The 24,545-nt window shown below is 40.7% G+C and overlaps 1 protein-coding gene across 3 annotated transcripts in view; it reads left to right on the top strand.

Annotated features, from left to right (window-relative positions):
• The first annotated feature begins 20,715 nt into the window (after positions 1-20,715).
• Ppp2r1a (protein phosphatase 2 scaffold subunit Aalpha) overlaps positions 20,716-24,545 on the top strand; it is a 37,036-nt gene continuing 33,206 nt past the window's right edge. For all 3 annotated transcript variants that reach the window (XM_051148418.1, XM_051148417.1, XM_051148419.1), the window contains exon 1: positions 20,716-20,883. In XM_051148418.1, coding sequence (XP_051004375.1) covers positions 20,806-20,883 — 78 coding nt within the window. In that variant the 5' untranslated portion in view covers positions 20,716-20,805. The remainder of the gene's footprint in view (positions 20,884-24,545) is intronic.

Genomic DNA, 24,545 nt, shown 5'->3' with positions numbered 1-24,545 from the left:
ACAATCCGACTAACCCAAACAATCAGAAAAGGCCATTAAAGAACACTATAATGAAACCTTAAGGATGTCAGTTCTTAGGAATGATTCTCCTGGTGTAGTCAGCAGGATTTCAGCAGAGCAGCAATTCAACCAAAGTTGCTGCTGGAACCTAGGTCAGCAGCTGGAACCTCAAGCCTCATCTGGAGTCCAAAGTCTTGAAGCTTTCCCTAGAGCAGTTCTTTTTAGGAGTCTCTTGAAGTGGAGGAATGAACAGCCTAAAACCAAGTACCAAGATCCCAATGATGTAGTTCGACTTCTAAGTGGAAAAACTTCCTGCTTTCTCACATCTAAGTGCCCTCTTCTCCATCCCACACTTGGGATCAAAACAGAAACAGGTTTATCTCCCCTTCAATATGAACATCTTAATATCTGAAACAGTTGGTAATAACAACTTTCATTAGGACTAAAATTTAACATTTTTTAAAATACATATTTACAATACCTTAGCATGTTGTAGCAAAATGAAATCTTAAATCTTTAATAATATATAAAGATTGATGCCAGTGTAATACTTTTGGCTTATAAATGTTCTCCAGTCCAAAAGTAGATTCAATAATCTACCCTTTTACTTATTGTTCCTATAACAAACACCCTTAAAACAATAACATACATCTACCACCTATAGAATTACCAAAAACCATCCACTCTTCTTGGGAATGGGGTGCAGTTTTTTGTTAATTGGTTCCTGCTGGTTTGACATGTAGTTTTTCCTTCGGGAGTCCTAGAATGTTGGGATATTGTCTGGTCTCAATAAAGTTAACTGTGACTTTTTCTGTTCAGACTGTACATGCTGTTAAAGTTAAGGGCTTAACTAAACTCCTTACTGGAACAATCTGTGATACTAAAGGATCTAAATAGCTGTTTTTAAATCATCCCAGGTGAAGTTTTTGAGGAAACAGTAATTGAGGTAGGATCACCAGTTTCACTTGTCTGTTTTTTTTTTGTTTTTTGTTTTTTTTTTTTTTTAATGTTTGGTCTTCTTGCTCTGCAAAATATTAAAATTTCAAGGATATTATACATTTTGTATTAAAATATGTATGAGCACAATTTAGTTAAAGGTGACTTTCTGTAAAACAATTTTTATTGATGTCTAGTTTCCACTCAATGCAAAGAAGATAGCTTTGGCTTGTAGAATATTTAATGAATACATTGATTTAGTTTGTTAAGGATAGTTGTATGTACATTTTTTAAATGAATAGGACTGTGCTCAGTTTTCTGAAATGGCCAGGTGATATTTGTAAATTTTCCTAGCATAGTTCCATATCATCATTCTGGTAAATAGTGTTACAAAGGTTTCAAGGCAGATTATGACATTGTGTTTTTCCTGCTACTGGCAATTTGGTAGACATTCCTAAGCTCCTGATTGACACTGTTTGGCTTAGTGTGTTAAAAATGAGTGGCATTGGGTTCTGATAATTTATAATCAACTTTGTAGAAAAATTAAGATTTGCTTGAGTCCAGTGGGACACACAAACTTCTCTGCAAGACTCTCACACATGAGACCTTGATATTATCTTGATCTTCTGTAACTATTGTCCTCAGAGCTCATGACAATTAATGAATAATTTTAATAATACTTTAATAGCTCCTCTGTGTATGAGTGCATGTGTATGTGTAGATAAATAGGTACATATTTATTCAGGAGCATATTTTGTGTGGATGTGCTTAGAGGTCATAGTCTTTTTTCAGACAGTTTTTACATTAAAAATTTTTTATTATGTTCAGTTTTTAGTCAAAGTCTCTGGCTGTAATCTCTGAATATTCTAGGCTGGTTAGTCAGTGTAGCCTGTGAATCTTCCTGAGAATTTCACTCCAGTGTTTGGGTGACATATGTGTGCTACTACATAGAGTTTTGTTGTTGTTGTTTTTTAAAATAAATTACCTGTGGAGACTCAGCTCAGTTCCTCATATAGTCAAGACAAGGACTTTACCAACTGAACCATCTTCCTAACCTAGTAATACTCTAACTTTTAGGCTACTCTATAGTATCAAATAATTGGGTTTTGTTTAATAATATTTAACAATCAATGTAATATCTAAGTTTCAATCCCAGGAATCCAGAGGCTAATCAGGTGAAACACAGAAATTTATAGTCCAGCAGATATTACAGAGTGAAACCCTTTGTGAAGTCCTTCAGCAAATGAATAAAAATATGAAATTGGTAACTTGCTTTAAACAATCCATGTCAATGACAATAATGTCCTGCTAGTGTTTAGCTGGGAGTGGGATTATGGGGACATGTGTATAGCTCTATGTTAACTTACATGAGACTGGACAACTTTTGAACTTTGTTATTCTTTGCATAAGTGAAAGCATGTGTGAAAGATTACTTTTTAGTTGCATTTGGTTTTTTGTGAATACTTTGGTCATTCATTTATGCTGCTATAGATTACAGCACCGTGCGAGAATTGGCTGTGGGCAGGTGGGAAGTTAGAAGCTATAGCTTACATTTGAATTGTGAACTTTGGAAGAAAAGTGGCAAATGGGATGATTGACATCTGGTTTGTTCATCTTTTGTTAAAAACAGCGTCATAGAGACTGAAATGCTTGTTCCAGAATGTTCACAATTTCTGTGTATGAGATGCTTGCTCTGTGTCTATGCAGAGTTGGTATTTTCTATTTCTATGGGTTTAGCTTTATGTATCTGCTAATGCACTATGACACCAGTTGGTTTCATAAGAACATTTCATAAGATATTTTCATTTATTTTATTAAAAGTACTTATTTTTAACAGATTTCTATTTATGTGATTCATATACTTTCTTCTTTTCTCTTTGTAGCAAGAATTCTCCACACAGAATACTTCTATTTTCTTCCCAGTGCTTTCTCCTTGTGAACAAGCGTTCATGCCTGTGCCTGTGTCTTTAAATTTTTATGAGATCAGTTCACTGGGTAACGTCTAATGCATCAGGTAAATCGCATGATAAATGTTTTCACTGCATCATAAACAATACATTATGCATGAACAGAAAACTATTTGCATTGTTCAGGAAAATATTATCATTTGTTAAATTTAAATTTCAGATGATATATGAATGGGTTTCTTTCAAGCTTGAGAGTATGACTAAAGTCTCTTTATCCCACATTCTGACTTTTAAATAGCTGAATCATGAAGGAATTTGGAAAGTGAGCCTCCGTTCCATTTCTATTCCCTGCTCATTACTTCTCCCAGGACAAATTAGCTTTACTTTTAATGTTGACTTTTTTTAAGTAATGGAAGTATTTTCTATATATTAAGAGTTCAGTAGTAACACTGACAAATATTTTTGTCAAATACGTATGACAAAAGTTTTGAGGCAGAGTCTTGCTCTGTTGCCTACAATAGATTTCAGTCTTGAAAACATGATTCTTACACACACACACACACACACACACACACAACCCTACAAAAGTTGAAGTCACCATTTTGATCAGATAAACTATTTTTTGCCATACCTTACCTGGAAAAGTGAGAAATGACATAGTGGATCTCAAGGACATGGCAACAGGAGTGATGCTCTTACTTGGGAGCACCGCTGGGGAGCACCGCTGGAGTTCTTGCAAATTTTACTCTGTTCCAGCTACATCGTTGCCAAAGCTCCCATTGTTTCTAGTGTCCTTTGCATTTGGCTGTGAACAGGTTTGTGAGAATCAAATTCATGGTCTTTAATGTCAGTTCAATGTTGTAAGGGATGAGATAGCTGGAAACAGACTTGTGAGAGAACGTGTGGTGTTTGTCCACTAGAAGAGGAATTTCCTCTTGCTGCGGAATGGTCCTTGCCAAGTGATAAACATCCTGGTAGTAACTCATGCTTCACAGAAAAGTCTTTCACATATTCTGGCAAGCTGCAGGTTAAGTACCAGCATATGAGAAGGTCCTCAACATTGGCACGGATTTGTTTTGCGGGGGGGTTGGAGGGTTAAAAAGTCCTCTTATACACCAGAAAATGCGGTAATGCCATAGTAACTTGTCTTCACGAGGGAATTTGTACTATGTATTTGGGTGTCCATCTTGTTGAAACTAGCAGCTGAAGTCGCATATCAGAGGTGAATGTGGCAGGTCATTCTATGTCTGTAAACGGTGCCCTATTGGTAGAAATGTCAAGTATTGTTGCTTAAAGCAAGTTAAACCAAATGTGCTTCAATGTTTTAAAGAGTGTCTGACCAAGAAATAGACACTTTGGAGAACTATTCCAGAAAGAAGTGCAATGGTGAATAATGGTGAATGTTTGTGTTGTTGCTCTTGATGGAGCAGGTGGTGGTGGTGGTCATGGTGGTGGTGGTGGTGGTGGTGGTGGTGGTGGTGATAGTGGTGGTGGTGGTGGTGGTGGTGGTGGTGATAGTGGTGGTGGTGGTGGTGGTGGTGGTGGTGATAGTGGTGGTGGTGGTGGTGGTGGTGATAGTGGTGGTGGTGGTGGTGATGGTGGTGGTGATAGTGATGATGATGATGATGAAGAAGATGATTGTGGTGGTGGTGGTGATAGTGGTGGTAGTGATAGTGATGATGATGATGATGATGATTGTGGTGGCGGTTGTGGGTCATTGCTGGGTGGGGTTGAAATCCATCCTCTCTGGGTAGCCCATCTAATGGGCTCAGAAAAGAGGGGGACTTCCTTTTGATCATAGCAGGCCCCTAAATCCCATCTGGTGAGAGGTATCACAGACCTGGTCCTGCTTTGATTTAAAAAAAAACAAAAAAACTTCAAAGCTACCTCTGGTTACCAAGGGGCTGTTCCCCTTTCCAAGTTAAGACTCTTGGGATAGTTACTATAAACAGAAGGCGTATCTTGGGACTCATCTTTTGCAACCCCCAGTGCTTAAAAAAAAACCCTGATTCCCAAGTGGGGGCATCACCTTTTGGGCCTATCTAGTCACCTTTTCTGACCCTTCCCTTTTGAGCCTTCTGCCCCATTGTCCATCCTTCTTGCCCTGCTTTTTGTTCCCTTTTAAATTTTTGGCTTTTGTCTCGGCTTTGACTCCCCTTCTTGATTAAATGCACAGGGATTGGAATGCACAAGAAAGTTTTATGTTTTTATATTTTTTTGGCTCTTTTCAGCTTGTGGTTTCAGCTGCTGCTTTCTGCACCCCCAAAGCCCTGGTTTCCCTCCCTACTTGCTAGATGTGGGGTGGGGAGGCTCTTGCCACAAAGAGGTTGAGAACCTGGATTCTCTCTGACCTAGAGTGCATACATTTAGGAAAAGGCCTACACTCCTTCCAGGAAAGCCTCCACAGCACTCCATTTATTTCCAAGGCCTAGGACATGCTGACCCACACCCATGTTCGATAGGTCCAGATGGTCCTCCATCGCTGCAGAGCTATCCATCTGCACAAGCTCCATAGCAGCCCTTTGTGAGCAACATTCCCAGAGCAACTTTCCCAGAGCCTGGAGGAGGAGGAGCGAAGGATGACAGATGATGTTTTGTCCAGACAAAGTTTCTCTGTGTAGCCCTGGTTGTCTGTGAACTCAAAAAAGTCCATCTGGTTGTGCCTTCTGAGTGCTAGGATTAAATGTTCACTCTATCACAACCTGTCTGTGGTGGTTCTTGTTAAAAGATAAATTTTTAAATGAATACATCATATATATTAATTTAGATGATTCTCTTTCCTACTGTCTTTATCATAGTTAGAAAAACAAGTTTGTTAGAGTACTAGTTAAATGTCAGTTTCTGGAGTGTGTAACAAATTTCTTCTGCTATTTATAAAGGCCTCACATTTTGCTTTAAGGAAATGGTTGTGATAATTTTGATAACAGTTACCTTTATAATATTGGTTTTTATTGGTGATCCTCAAATGGTTACACTAAATTGCATGTGTTGGCCACCAACTTTGGACATAGTAAGGAAAGGAGTCATCATTAGAGTGTTTGGGTTGCCTGATATTTCCTGAGTAGCAAACATCTTTGTTCCTCTTGCAAACATTTTATACTTCCAGCCAATAAAGGATGATGATTTACAGAATAACCTAAAGGTTTCATAGAACTAGAAAATAACTACAGCTGTTATTCTGTGGGCCACAGTCAGTGTAGGTCTTTAGACTAGGCTGTCTTCTTTAGAGAATTAGTTAATCTGTATCACAATGGAGAATTTTCCTTTTTAGAGAATTGAGACAAAGACAGGTTAAATGACTTGGTTATTAACATTAAATTCTGTGAAACTTAGCATGTAAAAGATGTGATTTGGCATGGTAAAAGAGATATCTTAAGTTGTTAAACTTTGGCAGGCATATGATGTTTTCCATTCATTATAGAATTTTTAAATAATGTTTTGTAATGATAAAATAAACATGAAAAACAGAAGCCCACAGATGAATAAACTAAACAAGTTGGACCCAAAGGGATATAATCTTTGATATTAGACAGTGGGAAGTCATTCGGCAGATCTTCTTCATGCAGAAAAAATATTACTAGAGTGGATGGATGAACTCAATGATGGAGAGAGACCATGTATATAATGTTTTTCCCTATGCACACATAAGTACCTATGGCATATGCTATAAGCCAGGCATGTAAAAGATTAATACAATCAACTGGTGACATAACAGAAGGTTGATAATAATACACCAAGACATAAGTTATGTAAGTATAAACTATGTCAGGAAGGTTTTATTCATCAGAAGACAGTCATGGGCAACTGATATCATTTGCTTTATGACTGTGATGTTGTCTGACAACTGTGCATCGGCTTATAACTTGACTCAGGCCAGGGAAATGGCTAGAGAGCAATAAATTTGTCTAACTAAGAAGCCAACAGAAGCCATAGTCACGAGCAGCCTATGCCATTTTACCTTACCTCAATCCTACCCCAATTAACCTGATCTGAGGTGTCTTTAAAAGCAAACACTTGCAAAGTAAAGAAACTGCAGAAAAGCAACGTCTACAGGCATAAGGGGATGCAGAATGACCTAGAAGAAGCCCAAAGCCATCCCCTGATAATTTTCTCTTCTCTGTATAGTAACCAGCGGAAAACACCTGTCAGTCTCTCTGTTTATTCTGGTTAGAACTTGCTTTGTATCAACATTCTTGTTCATAAAGTCTCCAAATACATTAATGAAAATTGCTGTACCGTTGGGTAATCAGAGCACTGTTGTAGGGTAGCTGTAAGACGTCAGAGTGGGAAGGTGATTCAGGGAACCGGGTAAGAGGAATCTTATGATTGTGTGCAGGTTGAAGTGGTGAAGCAGAAAGAGAAAATTACATAAATGGAGGAAGTGTATCACATGTGTTTATGAAGTCCAACATAACATGTTTAAATGGGGAAAATAGTGAGGAACTGCAAAGAGGGTAAATGCAGGGAGTCACAGCCAAATGGGGGATAATACATTGGCATATAGTTAAGTTGGCTAATTATGTAAATTATTAAAACCTGGGATAAAGTTTGCCATGTAGAGAAAAATAATTCAGAAGTAGAGAATCATATCAAATGGGTCATTTCTTTTGGGTTTTGATGAAAATTTTAACATTGGTAAGCAAATGACAGTGTATAGATTTCCTTCTACTAAAATAAGCCACTGGAGAACTTGACTTTGTTCTACACAGTCCTGAGAAGGAGCTGCCATCCAATGGTGTCATTTTCTATATGAATGACTACCATTTTAGTGTCCTGGATGTTTGAATCATTTCACAGACACAATGAGAAAGTTCCCATCACTTTCCAATGGCAGATGATATGGCCACTGATCAAGCCAAAATTCCCCTTCAGGAAGTCTCTGTCCATCTCAATCCCCTTGTACATCAGCTTCTTTAAGCCTTGTCATAGTTGCCTCTTACATGGTCCAGGAAGGAGGAAAAATTAGCCAAGTAATTCACTAAAATGTTTCTGATCCAGGTAGAGGTTGATCATTCTTTGCACAGCTTGTAATTGGTTCTTATGTAAAAGTTGTGATAAGATTTGTTGGTATAACTGGGGCCATGCATATGTAAGGCTTTGATAATTGGTGGAATTAGAATCACTGTAGCAGGTTGTCACCTTTCTAGCTCTATAATCATGCTATTCATATTTCTTGGCCTAATAAAGTTTTAGTTTTTTTAAATATTTTCTTATACTGTTTACTTTGAGTATATATACTGAGAGTTTTGTGAAAATTAGATAAACTCGGAGCTTCTGGCTACAGTGACAGCAGGAATGATAGTGACAGCAAGGATAGAAGAGTTTCGCTTGAATATTCATATAACTGAGGCTGTTGATGAGGGGAGATAGAAAGAGCTAATACTTTGAACCCACATTATTAAGGATGATTAAAAGAGCTAGTAGGGATTAGTATTAACATTTAGTCAGCTAGGACCTATGTTTCATCACCTACTCCTGCCATCAGGTCTCACCTAAAAGTTCTACAACCTTGTTATAAGTGCTATCAACAGGAAAACAATCATTGAAAATTCAAGTCTCTTTGGTGAATTTTCCTCTATAAATATTATCAGTAAACAAAGGGAACTTGTCAAAAATTGGGTATCATGGTAGGTAGTTGAAACAAGCAATGGAAAGTGACATGAACTGGGGAGGACACTGAATCAGGATCAGATAGTTTTGGAGATTAGTACAAAGGGCTAGAGATTATAGAGTAGTGGGACAGGGTTCAGGTATCTGGCTTTAAGGGATTGAGACACTCATTATTTTGACAAGTTCATGAAAGTTGACAATGCTTTCAAGGTTCCTTGTCATACAGGACTCATTTCCATGTACTACTATGAATTGAGATATTTGAATGGGAGGCAGATACAGATACAGAACAATTATAAGACGACAAACAATGCTTTTTCTGTACATTGTAAGAGTTAATAATAAAAGAGTCAAGACTGAAAACTTTGGAATAATGATAAAATAATTCCAGATAAAATAAAGAAGTACCTCAGAGAGATGACAGGAGCAGCGTGCAGCACAGATGTGAAGGGTCAAGTAGAAGGCAGAATTTGTGAAAGTATTTGGATTTTTAAAAATTTATTTATTCACTTTATTTCTTTAATGCAGCCCCCCTTTTCACCTCTCAGTCTTACCCTCCCACTCTTCCCCCCTTTCCTCTCCTCTTCTCCTCAGAAAAGGGGAGTACCCTCCAACCAAACTGCCCAGCACATAAAGTTGCTTCAGAAATAAGCACTTTTACCCTGAGGCCTGACAACGGAGCCCAGCTGGGGGAATGTGATCCAACAGCAGGCAACAGAATTCATGTCAGAGACAACCCTTGCTCTAATTACTAGGGGTCCCTCATAAAGACTCAGCTGCCCATTAGGTGTATGTGTGTAGGGAACATACTTCCAGTCCATGCTTGCCCTTTCACTGGTGATTCAGTTTCTGTCAGGCCCCAGGGTCCTCAGTTTACTAATTTGGTCCTTTTGTGGAGTTATTGTCCTCTCTGGTCTTTCTGTCCTTCCCCCAACTCTTCCACAAGATTCCTTGAGCTCCACCTAATGTTTGGCTGTGGGTCCCTGATTCTGTTTTGATTTGCTGCTGGGTGGAGCCTCTCTGAGGATAGTTATGCTAGGCTCCTGTTTGCAAGCATAGGAGAGTATCATTAATAGTGTCAGGGGCTGGATCTCTCACATGGGGTGGGTCTCAAGTTGGTCCAGTCATTGTTTGGCTCTTTTACCAAGCTCTGTTCCATCTTTGTCCCTGCACACATTGTAGGCAGGATAAATTTTTAGTCAAAGGTTTCATGGGTGGGTTGGTGTCCTCCTCCCACCCTTCCTACCTGGTTATAGGAGGTGGACACTTCAGTCTGCATATCCCCCACTGCTAGAAGTATCAATGAGAGTTGCCCTGAGATCCTCCCAGGAACCCACCCAGTCATGGGTCTCCAACTTGCCCCAGAGACACCCCCCCATTGTTTTCCCTTCTCTCTCTGAGACCTATCACCTCCCAATCCCACTCTCACCACTCCTGATTCCCACCCTTCCCTCCCCCTCTTCCACCCAGTTCTTTCTTCATCCAATTACAATGCCTATTTTGTTTCTGAGGAAGATTCAAGCATCCTCCCTTGGGCCCTCTCTGTTACTTAGCTTCTTCGGGTATATGAATTATAGTATGGTTATCCTGTACTATATGACTAATATGTACTTGTAAGTGAGTACCCACCACAAGTGGGTCTGGGTTACCTCACTGGGGGTAATACTCTCTAGTTCCATCCATTTGGCTCCAAATTGCATGATTTCCTTGTTTTTAATAGCTGGGCAGTATTCCATTGTGTAAATGTTTAATTAGCCATTCTTTGGTTGAAGGATGTCTAGGTTATTTCCAGTTTCTGGCTATATTGAATAAAGCTGCTATAAACATAGTTAAGCAAGTATCCCTGTGGTATGGTGGAACATCTTTCGACTACATACTCCATATTATTTGGGTTTCTAAATGTCACATGGGTAATGAAATGGTGGATGATGTGGGTTGCACCATTTATTCAACAGGAGGCTGATTCCATTGTAGAGTATGTGGTAATGTGCCTCCTGAGACTCCAGCTTGATCCCTGCTCCGGTACGGAGGCACGCGGGCCTGGTAATACCTATACTGGTTGTTATCACTTAATGGGTTCTTAGGGGTACTGACAGAAAATCTTATTCTTTTTGCTAGAAAACATCAGTTAAAATCAGTTTTCCACAATGACATATTTTAATTAATAGACTTACAACACTGAATCCACAAACACATCAAAGTTATCATGTCATGGTCAACAAGGCTTCATCCAATCAATGTAATCCACCGTATAAACAAACTGAAAGGAAAAAATCATGCATGATCATCTAGGTAGCTGCTGGAAAAGCCTTTGACCCTCATGCTAAACATATTGGAGAGATCTGGCATACAAGGCACACACCGAGTTGCAATAAAGAAAATATACAGCAAGCCAACAGGCAACATCAAATTAAATGGAGAGAAAACTGAAGCAATTCCACGTTTAGGGAAAACACGGAGATTCCCACAATCTCAGTATCTATTCAACACAGTACTTGACTTTCTAGCTAGTTCAATAAGACAACTAAAGGCATCAAGGGAATACAAATTGGAAAGAAATAAGTCAAAGCATCATTATTCACATATGATATACTAGTACACATAAATGACCCCCAAAATGCTACTTGGGAACTACTACAAAGTGGTACCAGCAAAGTGGCTGGACACGAAATTAACTAAAAAAAAAAAAAAAAAAAAAAAATCATCAGTGCTCCTTTATACAAATGAGAAATGGGCTGGGAAAAAATAAAAACATCCTTCACATAGCTACAAATCATATAAACAATCTTGGTGTAACTCTAACCAAGCAGGTGAAAGACCAGGAGTGTTCTTCGGTGTTCTGCAGATGGGTGGCCTGTGTCTCAAGTCCTGCAGGCTAATCTAGGTAGGATCTTGGGATCAAAGGTCTCAAGGACCTGTTTCTCTCTCTGGGGTTGCTAAGGTGCTTTAGGGTAAGAACTGAGGCCTGGTGTGCTAGGCCAGGTCCTGGGTCTCACCAGACAGGGATGAGCTTGGTCTCACCACCAAGCTCACACTGGTGGAGTGACTGTCAAGGCTTATTAGTCAAACCTCTGGTGTCCAGCAGTGACTCCCACGGAATAAATGGAGTTTCAGATGGTCATGGTGAGGAATGGAGAGCAAGAAGAAGTACAGCCACCCTTTATAAACCTTGGGCAGTGCAGAGGGGTTTTGTGGGTGAATGTGTCTGATTCCCTAGGGCTAAGGGAGCCAAGTTATTTAATCTACATATAGAGGTATGTACAGTACCTCTTTTACAGTCAGTAACATGGGATTCTATCATAAGAAGGAGAAAACAGTGCTTAATTATCCTACCTGTGAGGAGGATGGCCATTAAAAGTTATTTGCTGGAGGCTAGGATCTGCTCAGCATAGGGTGGGGTACTTTCAGGAATTCCCTGTGCTTGCTGATCAAGTTCCTATCAGGAAAGGGTTGTGGTTGTAATCTTCTCTGAGGGCTATGTGATGTTCCTTACAAAATCTGGAGTTATGAGACCAGGTGGAGTGAGAACCCCTCTAAGAACAGGGAGTCCGCCTTCATAGTCAGAGAGTCTATCGGGAGCTATCTGGAGAAGTCAGACTTCAACCTTATCCTGTAGAGTCCCACACTGCTTAAAGTCAAAAGACAAAACTTAAAGTCTCTAAAGAAAGACACTGAAGAATATATCAGAAGATGGACATATATTTCATGCTCATGGATCTGTAGGATTATCATAGTAGAAATTGTCACCTTACCAAAAGAAAGCTACAGATTCAATGCAGTTCCCATCAAAATGCCAAGATAATTCACTACACCCTAGAAAGAGCAATTCTCAACTTCATGTGGAAAAATAAAAAAGAAACCTGGCATAGCTAAAACAATCCTGGTCAATAAAAGAACTTCTGGAAGTACCACCATCCTAGATTTAAAATGGTGCTACAACACAATAGATTACTATGTGTAATAGTAATAATAACATGGAATTGGCATAAAAACAGTCAACTAAATTACTGAAATTAAATAGAAGTCCCAGAAATAAACCCACACACCTATTAATACTTGATTTTTGACAAAGGAACTAAGACCACACAGTAGAAAAATGAAAGCATCTTCAACAAATTGTGTTGGTCTAACTGGATGTCTACATGTAAAAGAAGGCAAGTTGATCCATATTTATCATCTTGTACAAAATGCAAGTCCAAGTAAATCAAAGACCTCAACATAAAACTGGATACACTTATAAATCTATTAGAAGTAAAAATAGGAAACAGCCTTTAACTCATTGGTACAGGAGACAACATTCTGGACAGAAATGCCAACAGCTCACGTGCTAAGACCAACAATTAACAAATGAGACCTCATGAACCAAACAGCTTCTACAAGGCAAAGGACACTGTGAATAGAACAAAATAACAATGAGCGGAATGGGAAAAGATCTTCACCAAGCATATTCTGAGAGACGGCTAGTATCTAAACTATATAAAGAACTCAAGAAATTAGACATCAACAAACCAGATAAACCAAGTTAAATGTGGGGAGTGGGTCAGAGCTGAACACAGAATTCTCAACAACATAAGAATATTTAATGGTCAATAAACACTTAATGTTCAACGTACTTAGTCATCAGGGAAATGCACATCAAAATGACTGAGATTGCATCTTACAAGCTTCAGAATGGCTAAGATGAAAAACTCAAGTGATAGCACACGCTTTCAAGTATATGAAGCAAAGGGAACGCTTCTCCAATGCTGACCGCAGTGCAAACTTGTACAACCACTGTGGAAATTAATCTGGAGGTTTCTCAGAAAATTGGGAATAGATACATCTCAAGACCTTGCTATAGCATTCCTGGGCATATAACCGGAAGATGTTCCACAATAGCAGAAGGACACTTGCTCAACTATGTTCATAACAGCTTTATTTGTAATAGGCAGGAACTGGAAACATCCTAGATGTCCCTCAGGCAAAGGATGGATAAAGAAAATGTGGTACATTTACACAATGGAATATGACTCAGCTATTATAAACAAAGATGTCATGCAATTTGCATACAAATGGATGGAACTAGAAAATATCATCCTAGGTGAGGTAACAGAGACCCAGAAAGATACCCATGGTATGTACTCACTTACAAATGAATATTAACTATAAAGTACAGGATTACTATACTATAATCCACAGACCCAACAGGCCAATCAGGGCCCAAGGGCATAAAATAGAGAACTGAAGTAAAGGAAGAAAGGGAAATGGGTGGGAGAGGGCATGGGAAGGGTAAAGTGGATTAGCTGTGTGGAGAGCAAAGAGGAGAAGAGGGGGAGGCCTGTGAGAGAAAATGGACATTTGTGGCAGGGAGGGGGGCATCGCTTGGACAGGGAAGATGCCAGGGAATATGTGGGGGTGACTCTAGCTGAGACCTCTGTAGAGGAATGTTAGTTCAGAACGTGGCTGTTCTGTCAAGAGATCACATCCAAAGACATTCTAGGTTTATGTGATCCAGTGCTGGAGTCTGTATCTGGTAAGTTCACTAACCTGGATGGTGGTGTACAACTGGCAGAAAGGAAGACTCTGACCACTTGATGAAGTTCAAGCAAGTGGCCCCAAATAGCTCCAGTCATCTTTATTTTTACAGACTTTTGAAGCATTCAAACATATGCATTATCAGACTTACCTTTAATCATTATCCAAAAATCCCAATAAATATATTTAAGTTTCCCTTGTTCCTTTGTGGTCAGTGATTAATCTTTACCCATATCTAGGTAGTATAGCATTAAAATCCAAATGATTATGGCACAGTTAAGCATACCTGAAAATATCAAGCCAAATAATTATATTTCACCAGGCACAACCAATTTGATTTGTGTGCAGGCCAGCAGCAGACATGCAGTTTCAAAGTAAAAACAATTTAAATCCAAGCAAAGACTTCAACAGCAATATAACCTTTGTATCCTATCACAGTCTGATTTAGTATGGTCACAGTATCTTGTAAGTTGTCTTACACTCCATTTTTATGTCTAATTTTACAGCATGGTACAACCCTATAAAGCTTTTTCATAGAACAGAAATTAACAGTTAACATTTTTTAATCAACCCATACTATTTTTACCTTTTATAGATTAGCCCTTGTCTAAAGCGAGCATGAATCTATCCAACTTATATTTCTTTTAAAAAGAATAGCAAATTTTACTTACTAGTTTGTTCTAAAAACTCTTTATGGTTGGCATATAGGCCCTATCCCTTTAGGCCCTGTCTTCTCCTAGCTGGTTTTAAACTTTCCCTTACTCCAATGTATTAGCATACTTAGGTTCTCAGAAGTAGTTGATATTCTTAAGTCCTTTCTTTCTTCCTCATAAACACCTATCAATTTGTAAGACCATCTACTAAGGAATCTTTTTCAAAGGCCTTAATCAATCATGTCTTTACTTAACCTTTAAGTAAGCAGGAATCATATTGCCATCTCAAAAGGACTGAAGCAGCTGTTCTGGATACATTCTCACTGGTCCTTGACAGGTGGGAGAGAAGCTCCAACAGCCTTGCCTTGAGGAAGTTACTCAAAGAACACTCCTGTACTTTTCCTAAGAGATGCAACATGGCACCCATCCATCTGGCTGGCAAGAGATCTCACTTAAAGATCTTCTAGGTTTAGGTTTGTGTGATTCAGCTGAAATACAAACACGCCTTTAATCTAGGAGACAGAGGCAAACAGATTTGAGTTCAAGGCCAGCCTGGTATAGAACAAGTATCAGGTAAAGAAATTCTTAGGGCCAGATGTACATGCCTTTAATGCCAAAGGAAGGTAAAGTTAGTTTGTAGAAGGAAGCACTCACATTTGAAAGTGATGTCTAATTGAGTGGCAGAAAATCAGAGAATATTTGACAGGACAGGACACACCCAACTTTCATGAGAAGAGAAAGGGAAGCTACTTAAGAGGCAGTTTTACATAGAGGGGAGACAGTTTTTACCAGAACAGTAATAAAGAGATGGTTTGCAGAGACAGAATACAGGTGAAGACAGAATGAGCCAGAATATGAGAAGAAGCCAGATTAGAGCAGCTTGCTGAGTTATTTTGAGGCCAAACAGAGCAATTCCAGTCCAACACAGAAGACAGATTAAAGAAATCAGCTGGGAGAAGAGTTTGAGCCAGAACAGCTGACTTGAACCAGTCAGCCCAGAGCTCAGAAATAACAAGTAAGAGTGAGCTTATTAATCAGTAAGTCTCAGAGGCTGAAAACATTCTAGGCCTAAGTTAGATTGTACAGAGGCTAGAAACTTCCAGGAGTAGGCCTAGGTTAGCAAAAGGAATCAGTAAGCCTCCTAGAAGGAATTGATCCAGGAAAATAAAAGTTGCTTTTATAGACTCCTAGAAATTGGGGTGAAGGAGCCTGAAGTTGCCACTTAATTTAGCCAAGTGGGACTCCCAGTAGAGGGAGTGGTACACTAAAACCTTTGACTCAAAATTTGTCTGGACTATAAGAAGTCCAGGGGTAAGGATGGAGTAGAGATTGAGTGGTAAGCCAATGACTGGCCCAATTTGAGACCCACCCCATGGGAGAGAGCCACTCCCTGTCACTGTTAATGATACTCTGCTATGCTTGCAGATAGGAGTCTACTATTGTTGTCTTCTGAGAGGCTTCATCCAGCAGATGATAGAAAAGATTCCGAAACCCACAATGAAAAAATAGCCTGAGATTGAGGAGTTTTGTGGAAGAGTGGGAGTAAGGATAGAGGGATCTAGAGCAGTCAAGGATACCACAAGATCTACAGAGTCAATGAATCAGGGCCCATGGTGGCCCACAGAGACTGAACCACCAACTAGAAAGTATGCGTGGATTGGGGCCTAGACCACCTACACATATGCAGCAGACGTACAGTGTTGTCATCATGTGGGTCTCCTAATAATGGGAGTCAGGGTTGTCTCTGTTGCCTGCCACTGGATCCCTTTCCCCTAGCTGTGATGCCTTGTCAGGCCACAGTGGGAGAGGATGCCCTTTGCCCTGCTGCACCTTGAGATACCACAGTAGGCTGATATACCTTGGGAGGCTCCTCTTCTCTGAGAAGGAGTGGAAGGAATGGGAAGAGGGAGGTATAGTGGATGTAAACATTTTTTTGTTTAATTCCAAATTGGGATGTGAAACAGACTTGTGTGAGGGTTTTCAGTGTTTTTCCACTGGAAACAGACTTCTGAGAGAATAGATGATGTTTGCCCACTAGAAGAGGAACCACTTCTTGCAGGGGCATGGTCTTGCCAACTGATAAACATCCTAGTGTGGACTCTGCAAGGAGATAGATAGATAGATAGATAGATAGATAGATAGATAGATAGATCGATAGGCAGGCAGGCAGGCAGGAAGGAAGGATACATACATAGGCACTTATTGCATGGCAACTTGTCTTCAAGGATTTTGCCTGAAGATACTCTTTATATTATCACAAGAGAGGGAGGATCTGTCCATCAGCATCACCTGTCTCTTGAGTATCTTCCAGCCCATCATGATCAACCCCAGGAATTCCAGGTGAGCACAGAACAAAGCAAACACTCACACATACGTAGACATCTTACTTTCTGTGCTGGATTCTGCAAATGCTAGTGTCATTCCCTCTATTTATACATCAGGGAAACTGCATATGAAAACATCACAAATATCAAAGATTTTGGATAACACTCTGGTGTTCCTCATGACCTAAACATGGATTGCTTCCTTCAAGTTATCCACAATCTGTTGCTCATACAATCTTTCTGCTTTTTCTGTTTCCTTTTCTACAGAGATCCCTGAGCTCTGAGGTGAGGATTCTTATAAAGACATCTCATGTACAACTTTTCTGATGAAGGTTGAGTAATGTACTATCTGAATCCCAGCCAGGGACTAACAGAGACATTTCAGAGCAGCTGTAAAAAAACTGACTTCCTCAGACACTGAGTATGTGGAGTAACATAGAAGAAAACAAACAAACAAAAAAACCAAGATAGTTACTCACGAAGAGCTCAAGCTGAACAGGCAGGATGTTCTCTTCCTGCCTCTTCCAACTTAAAGGGTCTCATGTAGACCAGGCTGTGTTTGGAATCAAGGACAACCTTAAACTTCTGATCCTATGTCTGTCTCTCCAGTTTTGGGATTACCAGGGTATAACACTACTTTTTATGTGATGTTAATGTGCCAGAATTACTTTTTATGAATTTGAATACACACACACACACACACACACACACACACACACACACACACACACACACACAATCAATCCCTTTCTTCTTTATGCTTTCGATTTCCCACCTCCATCCTCTCATCACATCAAATACCCATATTTGAAACTACATCATATGGAACTACTCTGGAGAATGATCTATGATAGCTGTACTTTTTTCTTTTCAAATGTATGAGTTTAGTGTGCACATAGAAAGGGGAGTAAAAGAATCAATAGTAGGGGCTAGAGAGATGGCTCAGAGGTTAAGAGCATGTACTGTTCTTACCTAGGACCAGAGTTTAGTTTCCAGCAACACATCAAAGAACCCACAACTACCTGTAACTACAACTCCAGAGGATGTGACACCCTCTTATGGTCTCTGTGGGCACCTGCACACATATAACATACACATAACACATATACAGAGACATCGACACATACATATGATTAAAGATAAAAATACACACATACCAAGTAAAACATTCTTTTTTTGCCTCTCTTCCCTACTCTTTTCTTTATAGCACTGAGGGTTGAAGCTAGGCAAGCACTCTACCCCTAAGCTACAGCTACAGCTCACAAATTGTACCTTTCTTAAAGAAGGAGGGAGGAAGCATAAACACATAGCTGGGTGTGGTAGCAGATGCACTTTGGAGGCAGATCTCTAAAAGTTCAAGTCCAACCTGATCTATGTAGAGGGTTCCAGGCCAAATAGAGCTACACAGTAAAACCTCATCTCAAAAAAAAATACACATTAAGCTAGACCGGGCAGGATGACTAATAATTCTATTGGCCAGTTGAAACTACTAATCAAATGTTTTTTACCTAGTTTCCTGATATACAGAACCTATAATAATATAATATAATATACATTTCTATTATATATTGTTTATAATTATTAGTGCTGGGTCTAGATGGTCTGTAGTTCCTTCCTCAAGAACAAAAGCACATGTGGTCTCCTGACAGAAAAATTGTAGGCAGAAGATAAAACCTAGAAGGAATGTCCTCTGGGTGGGAAAAAGAAAAACTACAATGGCAGGGAAATACAAAAGAAAGAATTCAGATAATGGGGTCACAGGGAGTGTTTCCCCAACTCTGCTTGCAATCTCCTGATACTAGCTAAACAACATATGAACAGCAATAGGAATGATATGGACTGTTCATTTTTGAAGTGAACTCACAGTCGTGTGTCCCCCATTTCCCTCCTTTCAAGTCCCTGTGATGCTCAGCAGTGTTTGCCATAGCATAACTGCTTAACATTTAATGTTACTAAACATAATAAGATCTTAAAATATAATCATTAGTTACATATAATTATATATGTATAACATATGTCCTCAAATTCATATATGATTGTGTCAATATAACTAAAAACTTTAGTGTTTTTCAGCATAAAAGATAAGGAGTAGAAATGTAAAATCAAGAACACTAAATGCAAACCTTAATTTTTATTTGAAGTCCCATACTTCACATAAATCGATTAGAAATGCCAGTTAGAACTCATGAATTCTGAAACGCATATTCACACTAGCCCCTGAAAATCCCTGTAACAATTACATCTTTGTAGTAATAAACACATCTTACCCTCACCTTGTGCTTGTTAAGGACTTCAGTGCTTCATAAAATATCTAACCCAGGGCAGTTTAAAATGAGACTGGAAAACTTACTGTGTCTGAAAGAAGAGGAGAAAGGCAAAGGGAATTTTTCTTTAAAAATCTTGTCAAATAGAAAGGAACTGTACTCCAGGAAGGGGATGTTTGGAGCACCTCTCCATAGCCTCCTCTGGCTTTCCAGTTCATTCCTTTTCGGTTGACTGATTTCACATGAGACACAAAATGCAGTGTAGAAGACTGACTTCACACAGAATAAGGGAAGGAAGTGAACAATGACCAGAGATCATAAAGAAAGAAAATATGCTCACAGAGAGTGGACAACTGTAACATTAACATTCTGACAACCTTCAAACGTTTCAGGAATAGAAAGCTCTACAGAGGTAGTTTCTTGTGGGTTATAAATCCATTTGGATTAACTCTTATGGGAGGGTCTCACCATATACCTTTAGCTGCCTGGACTTCACTATGTAGATGAGGATGGCATCGAACTGGAGGTTCAAAATGTGTCCCATATCACCTGGCTGTGCCTTTGTTTTTTATCAGAACACCAAGTGTCTCCATTCAAGGCCAGAGATAGAGCTTAGACCCAAATACATATCATCATTGATTAGAAATGCCAATTCTCTGTGAGGGTGTTTTCTTCTTTGTCTCTCTGGCCTAAGAGAGACAGAGGGGTAGGGGATAGAAGGGAGGGGTTCTAAAGTGGAGGAAAACAATATAAATATAGCCACGCGTTGCCTTTCCTTAATAGGCTTCAACAAACCCTGCTGCCTCTACCTTCCCTTTCATACGTTCACGTTCATTTTCAATCTTAGGGATTGTGTTATTATTATATTAGTCTTGTAAGAGGGTCACAGGTTGGACGTCCAAGCTTATTACGAGGCAGGGGTCCATCCTCAAATACTTTGCGCCTCACTTATTTCTAACTATCTACCCAGAAGATCCCCGGCTGGTAAAGTAAGAAGCCTCTAGCTGCTCTGTTTCTCCAGGGCTAATCCAGAGTGACAGGTCAAGTTGCCTAACAAAGCCTTCAACGCCAACAACTCCAGGTTCGCGCGGTTGGAAGCTAGCAAGGCAATCCTCCCTTCTTCACACAGGCCGGTGTAAGACCACAGAGGAACAACCAGACAAGCCTGTTCTTCATTAACTCTGCGTGGCTGCTACGACTCCGGGTTAAGTCTTCTCCGCGCCTCCCCCTAGGAACCACCTAGGTCCCCTCCCACTCTCGACTCTCATTGGCTCGCAGTTCTGCTTATTTCCCTGGTTGCTAGTAGCGATGGAGGCGGGCACAACATTGGTCGCTAAGATACTCCACTTCCCCTTCCGCCCCTCGAGCGGAAGACGTATCAAGTTCGTCCGGCCAATGATGAATGAGAAGTAGGCGGGACTTGGCTGGTTCGGACCAAACAAACGCGACCTTGCTCTGCCAATGGCGGTGGGGCAGCCCCTGTAGCGCGGCTCAGGCGCCCCCACGCCCGCTTTGCGTCCTTTCCCCGGCGCCGCCCAGCTCGAGCCCGGATTACGCCTTGAGCTGGCTGTATCCTGACAAACGCCTGGGAGCCAAGATGGCAGCTGCCGACGGCGACGATTCGCTCTACCCCATTGCGGTGCTAATAGATGAACTCCGCAATGAGGACGTTCAGGTGCGGGAATCCTTCCGTTAGAGTGTGTGTGGGAGATCGGGGACTGGGGTTCTTCACGGAATGTGGAAGAGAGAGCTCTGGGTTCTTCGGGAGGGGCGGAAGGCAGCGGCGGCCAATCAGAATTCAGTTCTCATCTTTCTAGGTGGCAAGATTCGATAAGATGGCGCCCGTGATTGGTTGAGGAGGCCAGCGGAGGGCAAAACCTCTGGGGTCCGACCTGAGTGCGCGCGGTCGCCCGGGATCTGGGCCTGGGCACCCGGAGATGGGGTGGGATGGTTTGCGGTCGCCTGCCAGTCGGGTGATTGGCGGCCAACTCAGAATGGTTCCGTGTATGGGATAGACGGGGGCGCGTGACGAGCAGAGTAGGGGAAGCCATCATGGGTGCTGGGGACTGGGGTCCATTTCCCATTGTTTTTAGTGTTTTATGTAACTAGGACGAGTGGGAACTGAGACCGGAATGTCTTTCCAGTCTTCCTGGGCCCGCCTCGTATTTTGGGGTAGCTCTTCCTGAAGGGGGAGGGAGCAGAACCTGAAGTATGTTCTCCTGAGGATTAACCAAATCTGGGATGGGTCACGTGTACAGACCCACCTTTCCGCCAACCTCGCCCCAGCCGGCACTGCCAAGCGTCTAGATAGTTTTGGTTCATGGGAGAAAAGTCACCCAGGGCCTCCGAGTCGGACTGCTGTGGGCTTGAGAAAGAGGTCCGACCTCAAGACCGCATCCTCTTACCTAAGGATGACCTTGTGTGCACATTATTTCATCGCCCCTGGCTTCCGTTTTCTACAAAATACCGACTAATAATAGTCCTGCCTTCCCTCGGTGGCTTGGGAAATGTAGTAAAATAGAACTGGCTGCTGGTAAAAAGCCCCATAAATGTAAGCTGTTATTTGAGGGAGTGGCTATTGTACTATGCTCTACAGGCCTCTTTTTCCCTTTTTATATAAAATTGTTCCTGCTGCAGTGGGTAACCTGAGTCTGATGTCAGACAGGTTGGAGTTGTAATCGTGGGTCTTGTATTTCTTGCTAGTTTACTCGGGCTTTCTGTGTTTCTCTTCTGTTACATGGAAATAATGATTTGGTTTTAGGGAGGCCAGAGCCAGGTATAATGTTGCATGCCTGTAATACTAGCACTCTGGAGCCAAAGGCAGGTTCAAGGCTAGCTTGTTCTACATAGTGACATTCTGTGTCAACAATGAAAAAGTATGGTTGCTGTACAAGAGCTAGGTGTGAAACAGAACAACAGAACTAAATATGCATATTACCACCTGTAAGAAGTGATGAGACCAGTCAGTGTTGAGATAGTGAGTCAGCAAATGTTTGTTGGGCCTGTCTTCTGATCATTGCTCCAGATGCTTTTGTACATTTGGGAGCAAAAGGACAAAACTGCCCTTAGAGGAGTTTATTTTACAGTGAGGGATGAAAGCCAAGTATGTATTGTGTTGACTATGGAAAATATTAAGGAGAAAAATAAGGAATGTAGGGTAAAATATTAAGAGTGAGCATGGGGAAATCTTTTGAAAAGTTGATGTTTGAGACAGCACCTGCTTGTGGAAGCAGGTATGAGATTCTGTGCAGAGTGCGTGACAACTAGACAGCTGAATAAAGATTTGGGCCAGTTGACAGGGGCTCCTTCCAGATGCAAAGTTTGAAAAGTTGGAGAAGATACTTCCAGAAAGAGGGTGTATGTGTGTGTGTATCAGCTTTCTGCCCCCAAGGATATTTAGTAATGTCTAGGGATGCTTTGGTTGTCACAACTGGGAGATTGTTGCTGCTTTTAGTAGGTAGATGTCAGGAATGGCGCTAAACATGTTTGCAGTGACTATGACATCCCTCACAGATAGAAAAAAAAAAAAAAAAACCAGTCCCACTTAAAAACTTTAGTGCTAAGGTTGAGGAACACTGTAGGATGAAATGCTTATCCAGAGACGGGTACTTAGTTAGCTTAGGTCAGTGTGCCAGTCTTATAAGGATTCTGTATAAAATTAACAATGTAAAACAATGTATTTTTATTATATGGTTCTGAAAATCAGAAATTGTCACAAGTCTGGCTGGGTAAAGATGACCTCATAACATCATAGCCTTGAATTCAGGCAACATAGCTACCCAGCTGTCTGCCATTTTTCTCCAGTATTCACAGTGCCATCTTTTTGAAGAAAACAATGCACATTGTTAACAAAATCAAAACTAAAGTGAAAAAACTGCTGGCCACAACTGGAGAGGAAGCTGGATGTTCAGGACCCTGACTCCTAAGCATATTTCCACAGTGATCGTGTGGATGGACTGTCAACCGCGGAGGTTCTGCCTGCTTCCTTGCATTAGTACCCTTGTCTGTTAAAGTAGTCATTTTAGAAGACCTCAGAGCTGAGTGTGCATAAACTACCTGAGTAAACGGGCAATCTGTAGATGTCATGTGCTCTCAATATTATGTGCTATATTAAGATTATGAATGGGATGGGGGTTGCTCCCTGATACCACCCGTTGTCCTTAGGGATGTTGCTCACTGCTCAGCAGCTGTGGCTCTGGCCCATGCATTTCCCATAGTCCAGCTGGGACAGGAGCACAAACTACAAAATTGAGGCAAGGACATTGAAAAACTAGTACACAGGTCACCAAAATACAGTCTTTGTACCCTATCCAGCATGCCAGCTTGTTTACATAATGTCCCCTTCCCATGTCTGCCGCTGTGCTGTGAGCACAAGTTGAGTGGTTCAGAGACTGTCCTGTGTGGCTAGGTACATTTACTAGCAATTTAAAGAACAAGTTTTGCTGGATACTCAGCTATACACTGAGCACCTGCAGACTTACTGCCAGCATCTAGGGATTGTTAGTGTTTGCCTTATTTGATATTTTTAACCTTTCTATAGATCTCTACACATTTCATAGTTTGAAAATACGTTGTTTTGGATTTATAGTGCTTGATCTTTTTACAACCAAAATGAGATTTGGGGCCTCGTTTGTCCTTCCACTGCTCCAAAAGGCATGTGGATAGTAATTGAAAAGTGGCACACACATGATCCTCCTGCCATAGCCTCCCAAATGCTGGGGATACAGGCTTGTGCTGCCATGCTCAGGTACAGTTTTCATCTTAGCATCTTACCAGATTCTCAGGATTGTATGTGAGCCCAGGTACCTGTAAATCCTTTGATGTGAGAGCTGTACATTACCAGGATCAAGGTCACTTGTTCACATATTTCCAGTTGTAAGGGTCCTGAAAAGGGAACTGATAGAGAGAGCCCACTTCTTCCTACCTCTCTCTCAGTCTTCCGTGTTCTCCTTTTCTTTCCAGGGTTAGGGTTGCCCCGTGTGAAAGTTCAGTTTGTAATCCCTAAGGCATTGTCTTCTTCACAAAATGATCTTATTCCATTCTTGGGACAACTCTGGAGTGAAGTTGAAAAAAATAGCCTGTGGAGAGTAAGAAACAGACAAGGAGGTGTCAAAGTCCACTCTTAGTGCTGGTTTAGGCATGTGTCTATTTTCTGAGCCTCAGTTTCTCTGCAATGGAAAGGCATGGTCACACATGCCTACGGTGGAGACAATCAAGTGAGAACCTAGAGTGTAAATACTTAAAGACAGACCAGTTGTGTGTGTTAGCCAGACAGTTGTTTGCTAAGGTGGCTATAGTAAATTACCACAGAGTGAATTAAAACAACAAATGTATCCA

This window comes from Acomys russatus, chromosome 7, assembly GCF_903995435.1.
Source record: "Acomys russatus chromosome 7, mAcoRus1.1, whole genome shotgun sequence".
NCBI lineage: Eukaryota > Metazoa > Chordata > Mammalia > Rodentia > Muridae > Acomys > Acomys russatus.
This window is presented reverse-complemented; position numbering and strand designations above follow the sequence as displayed.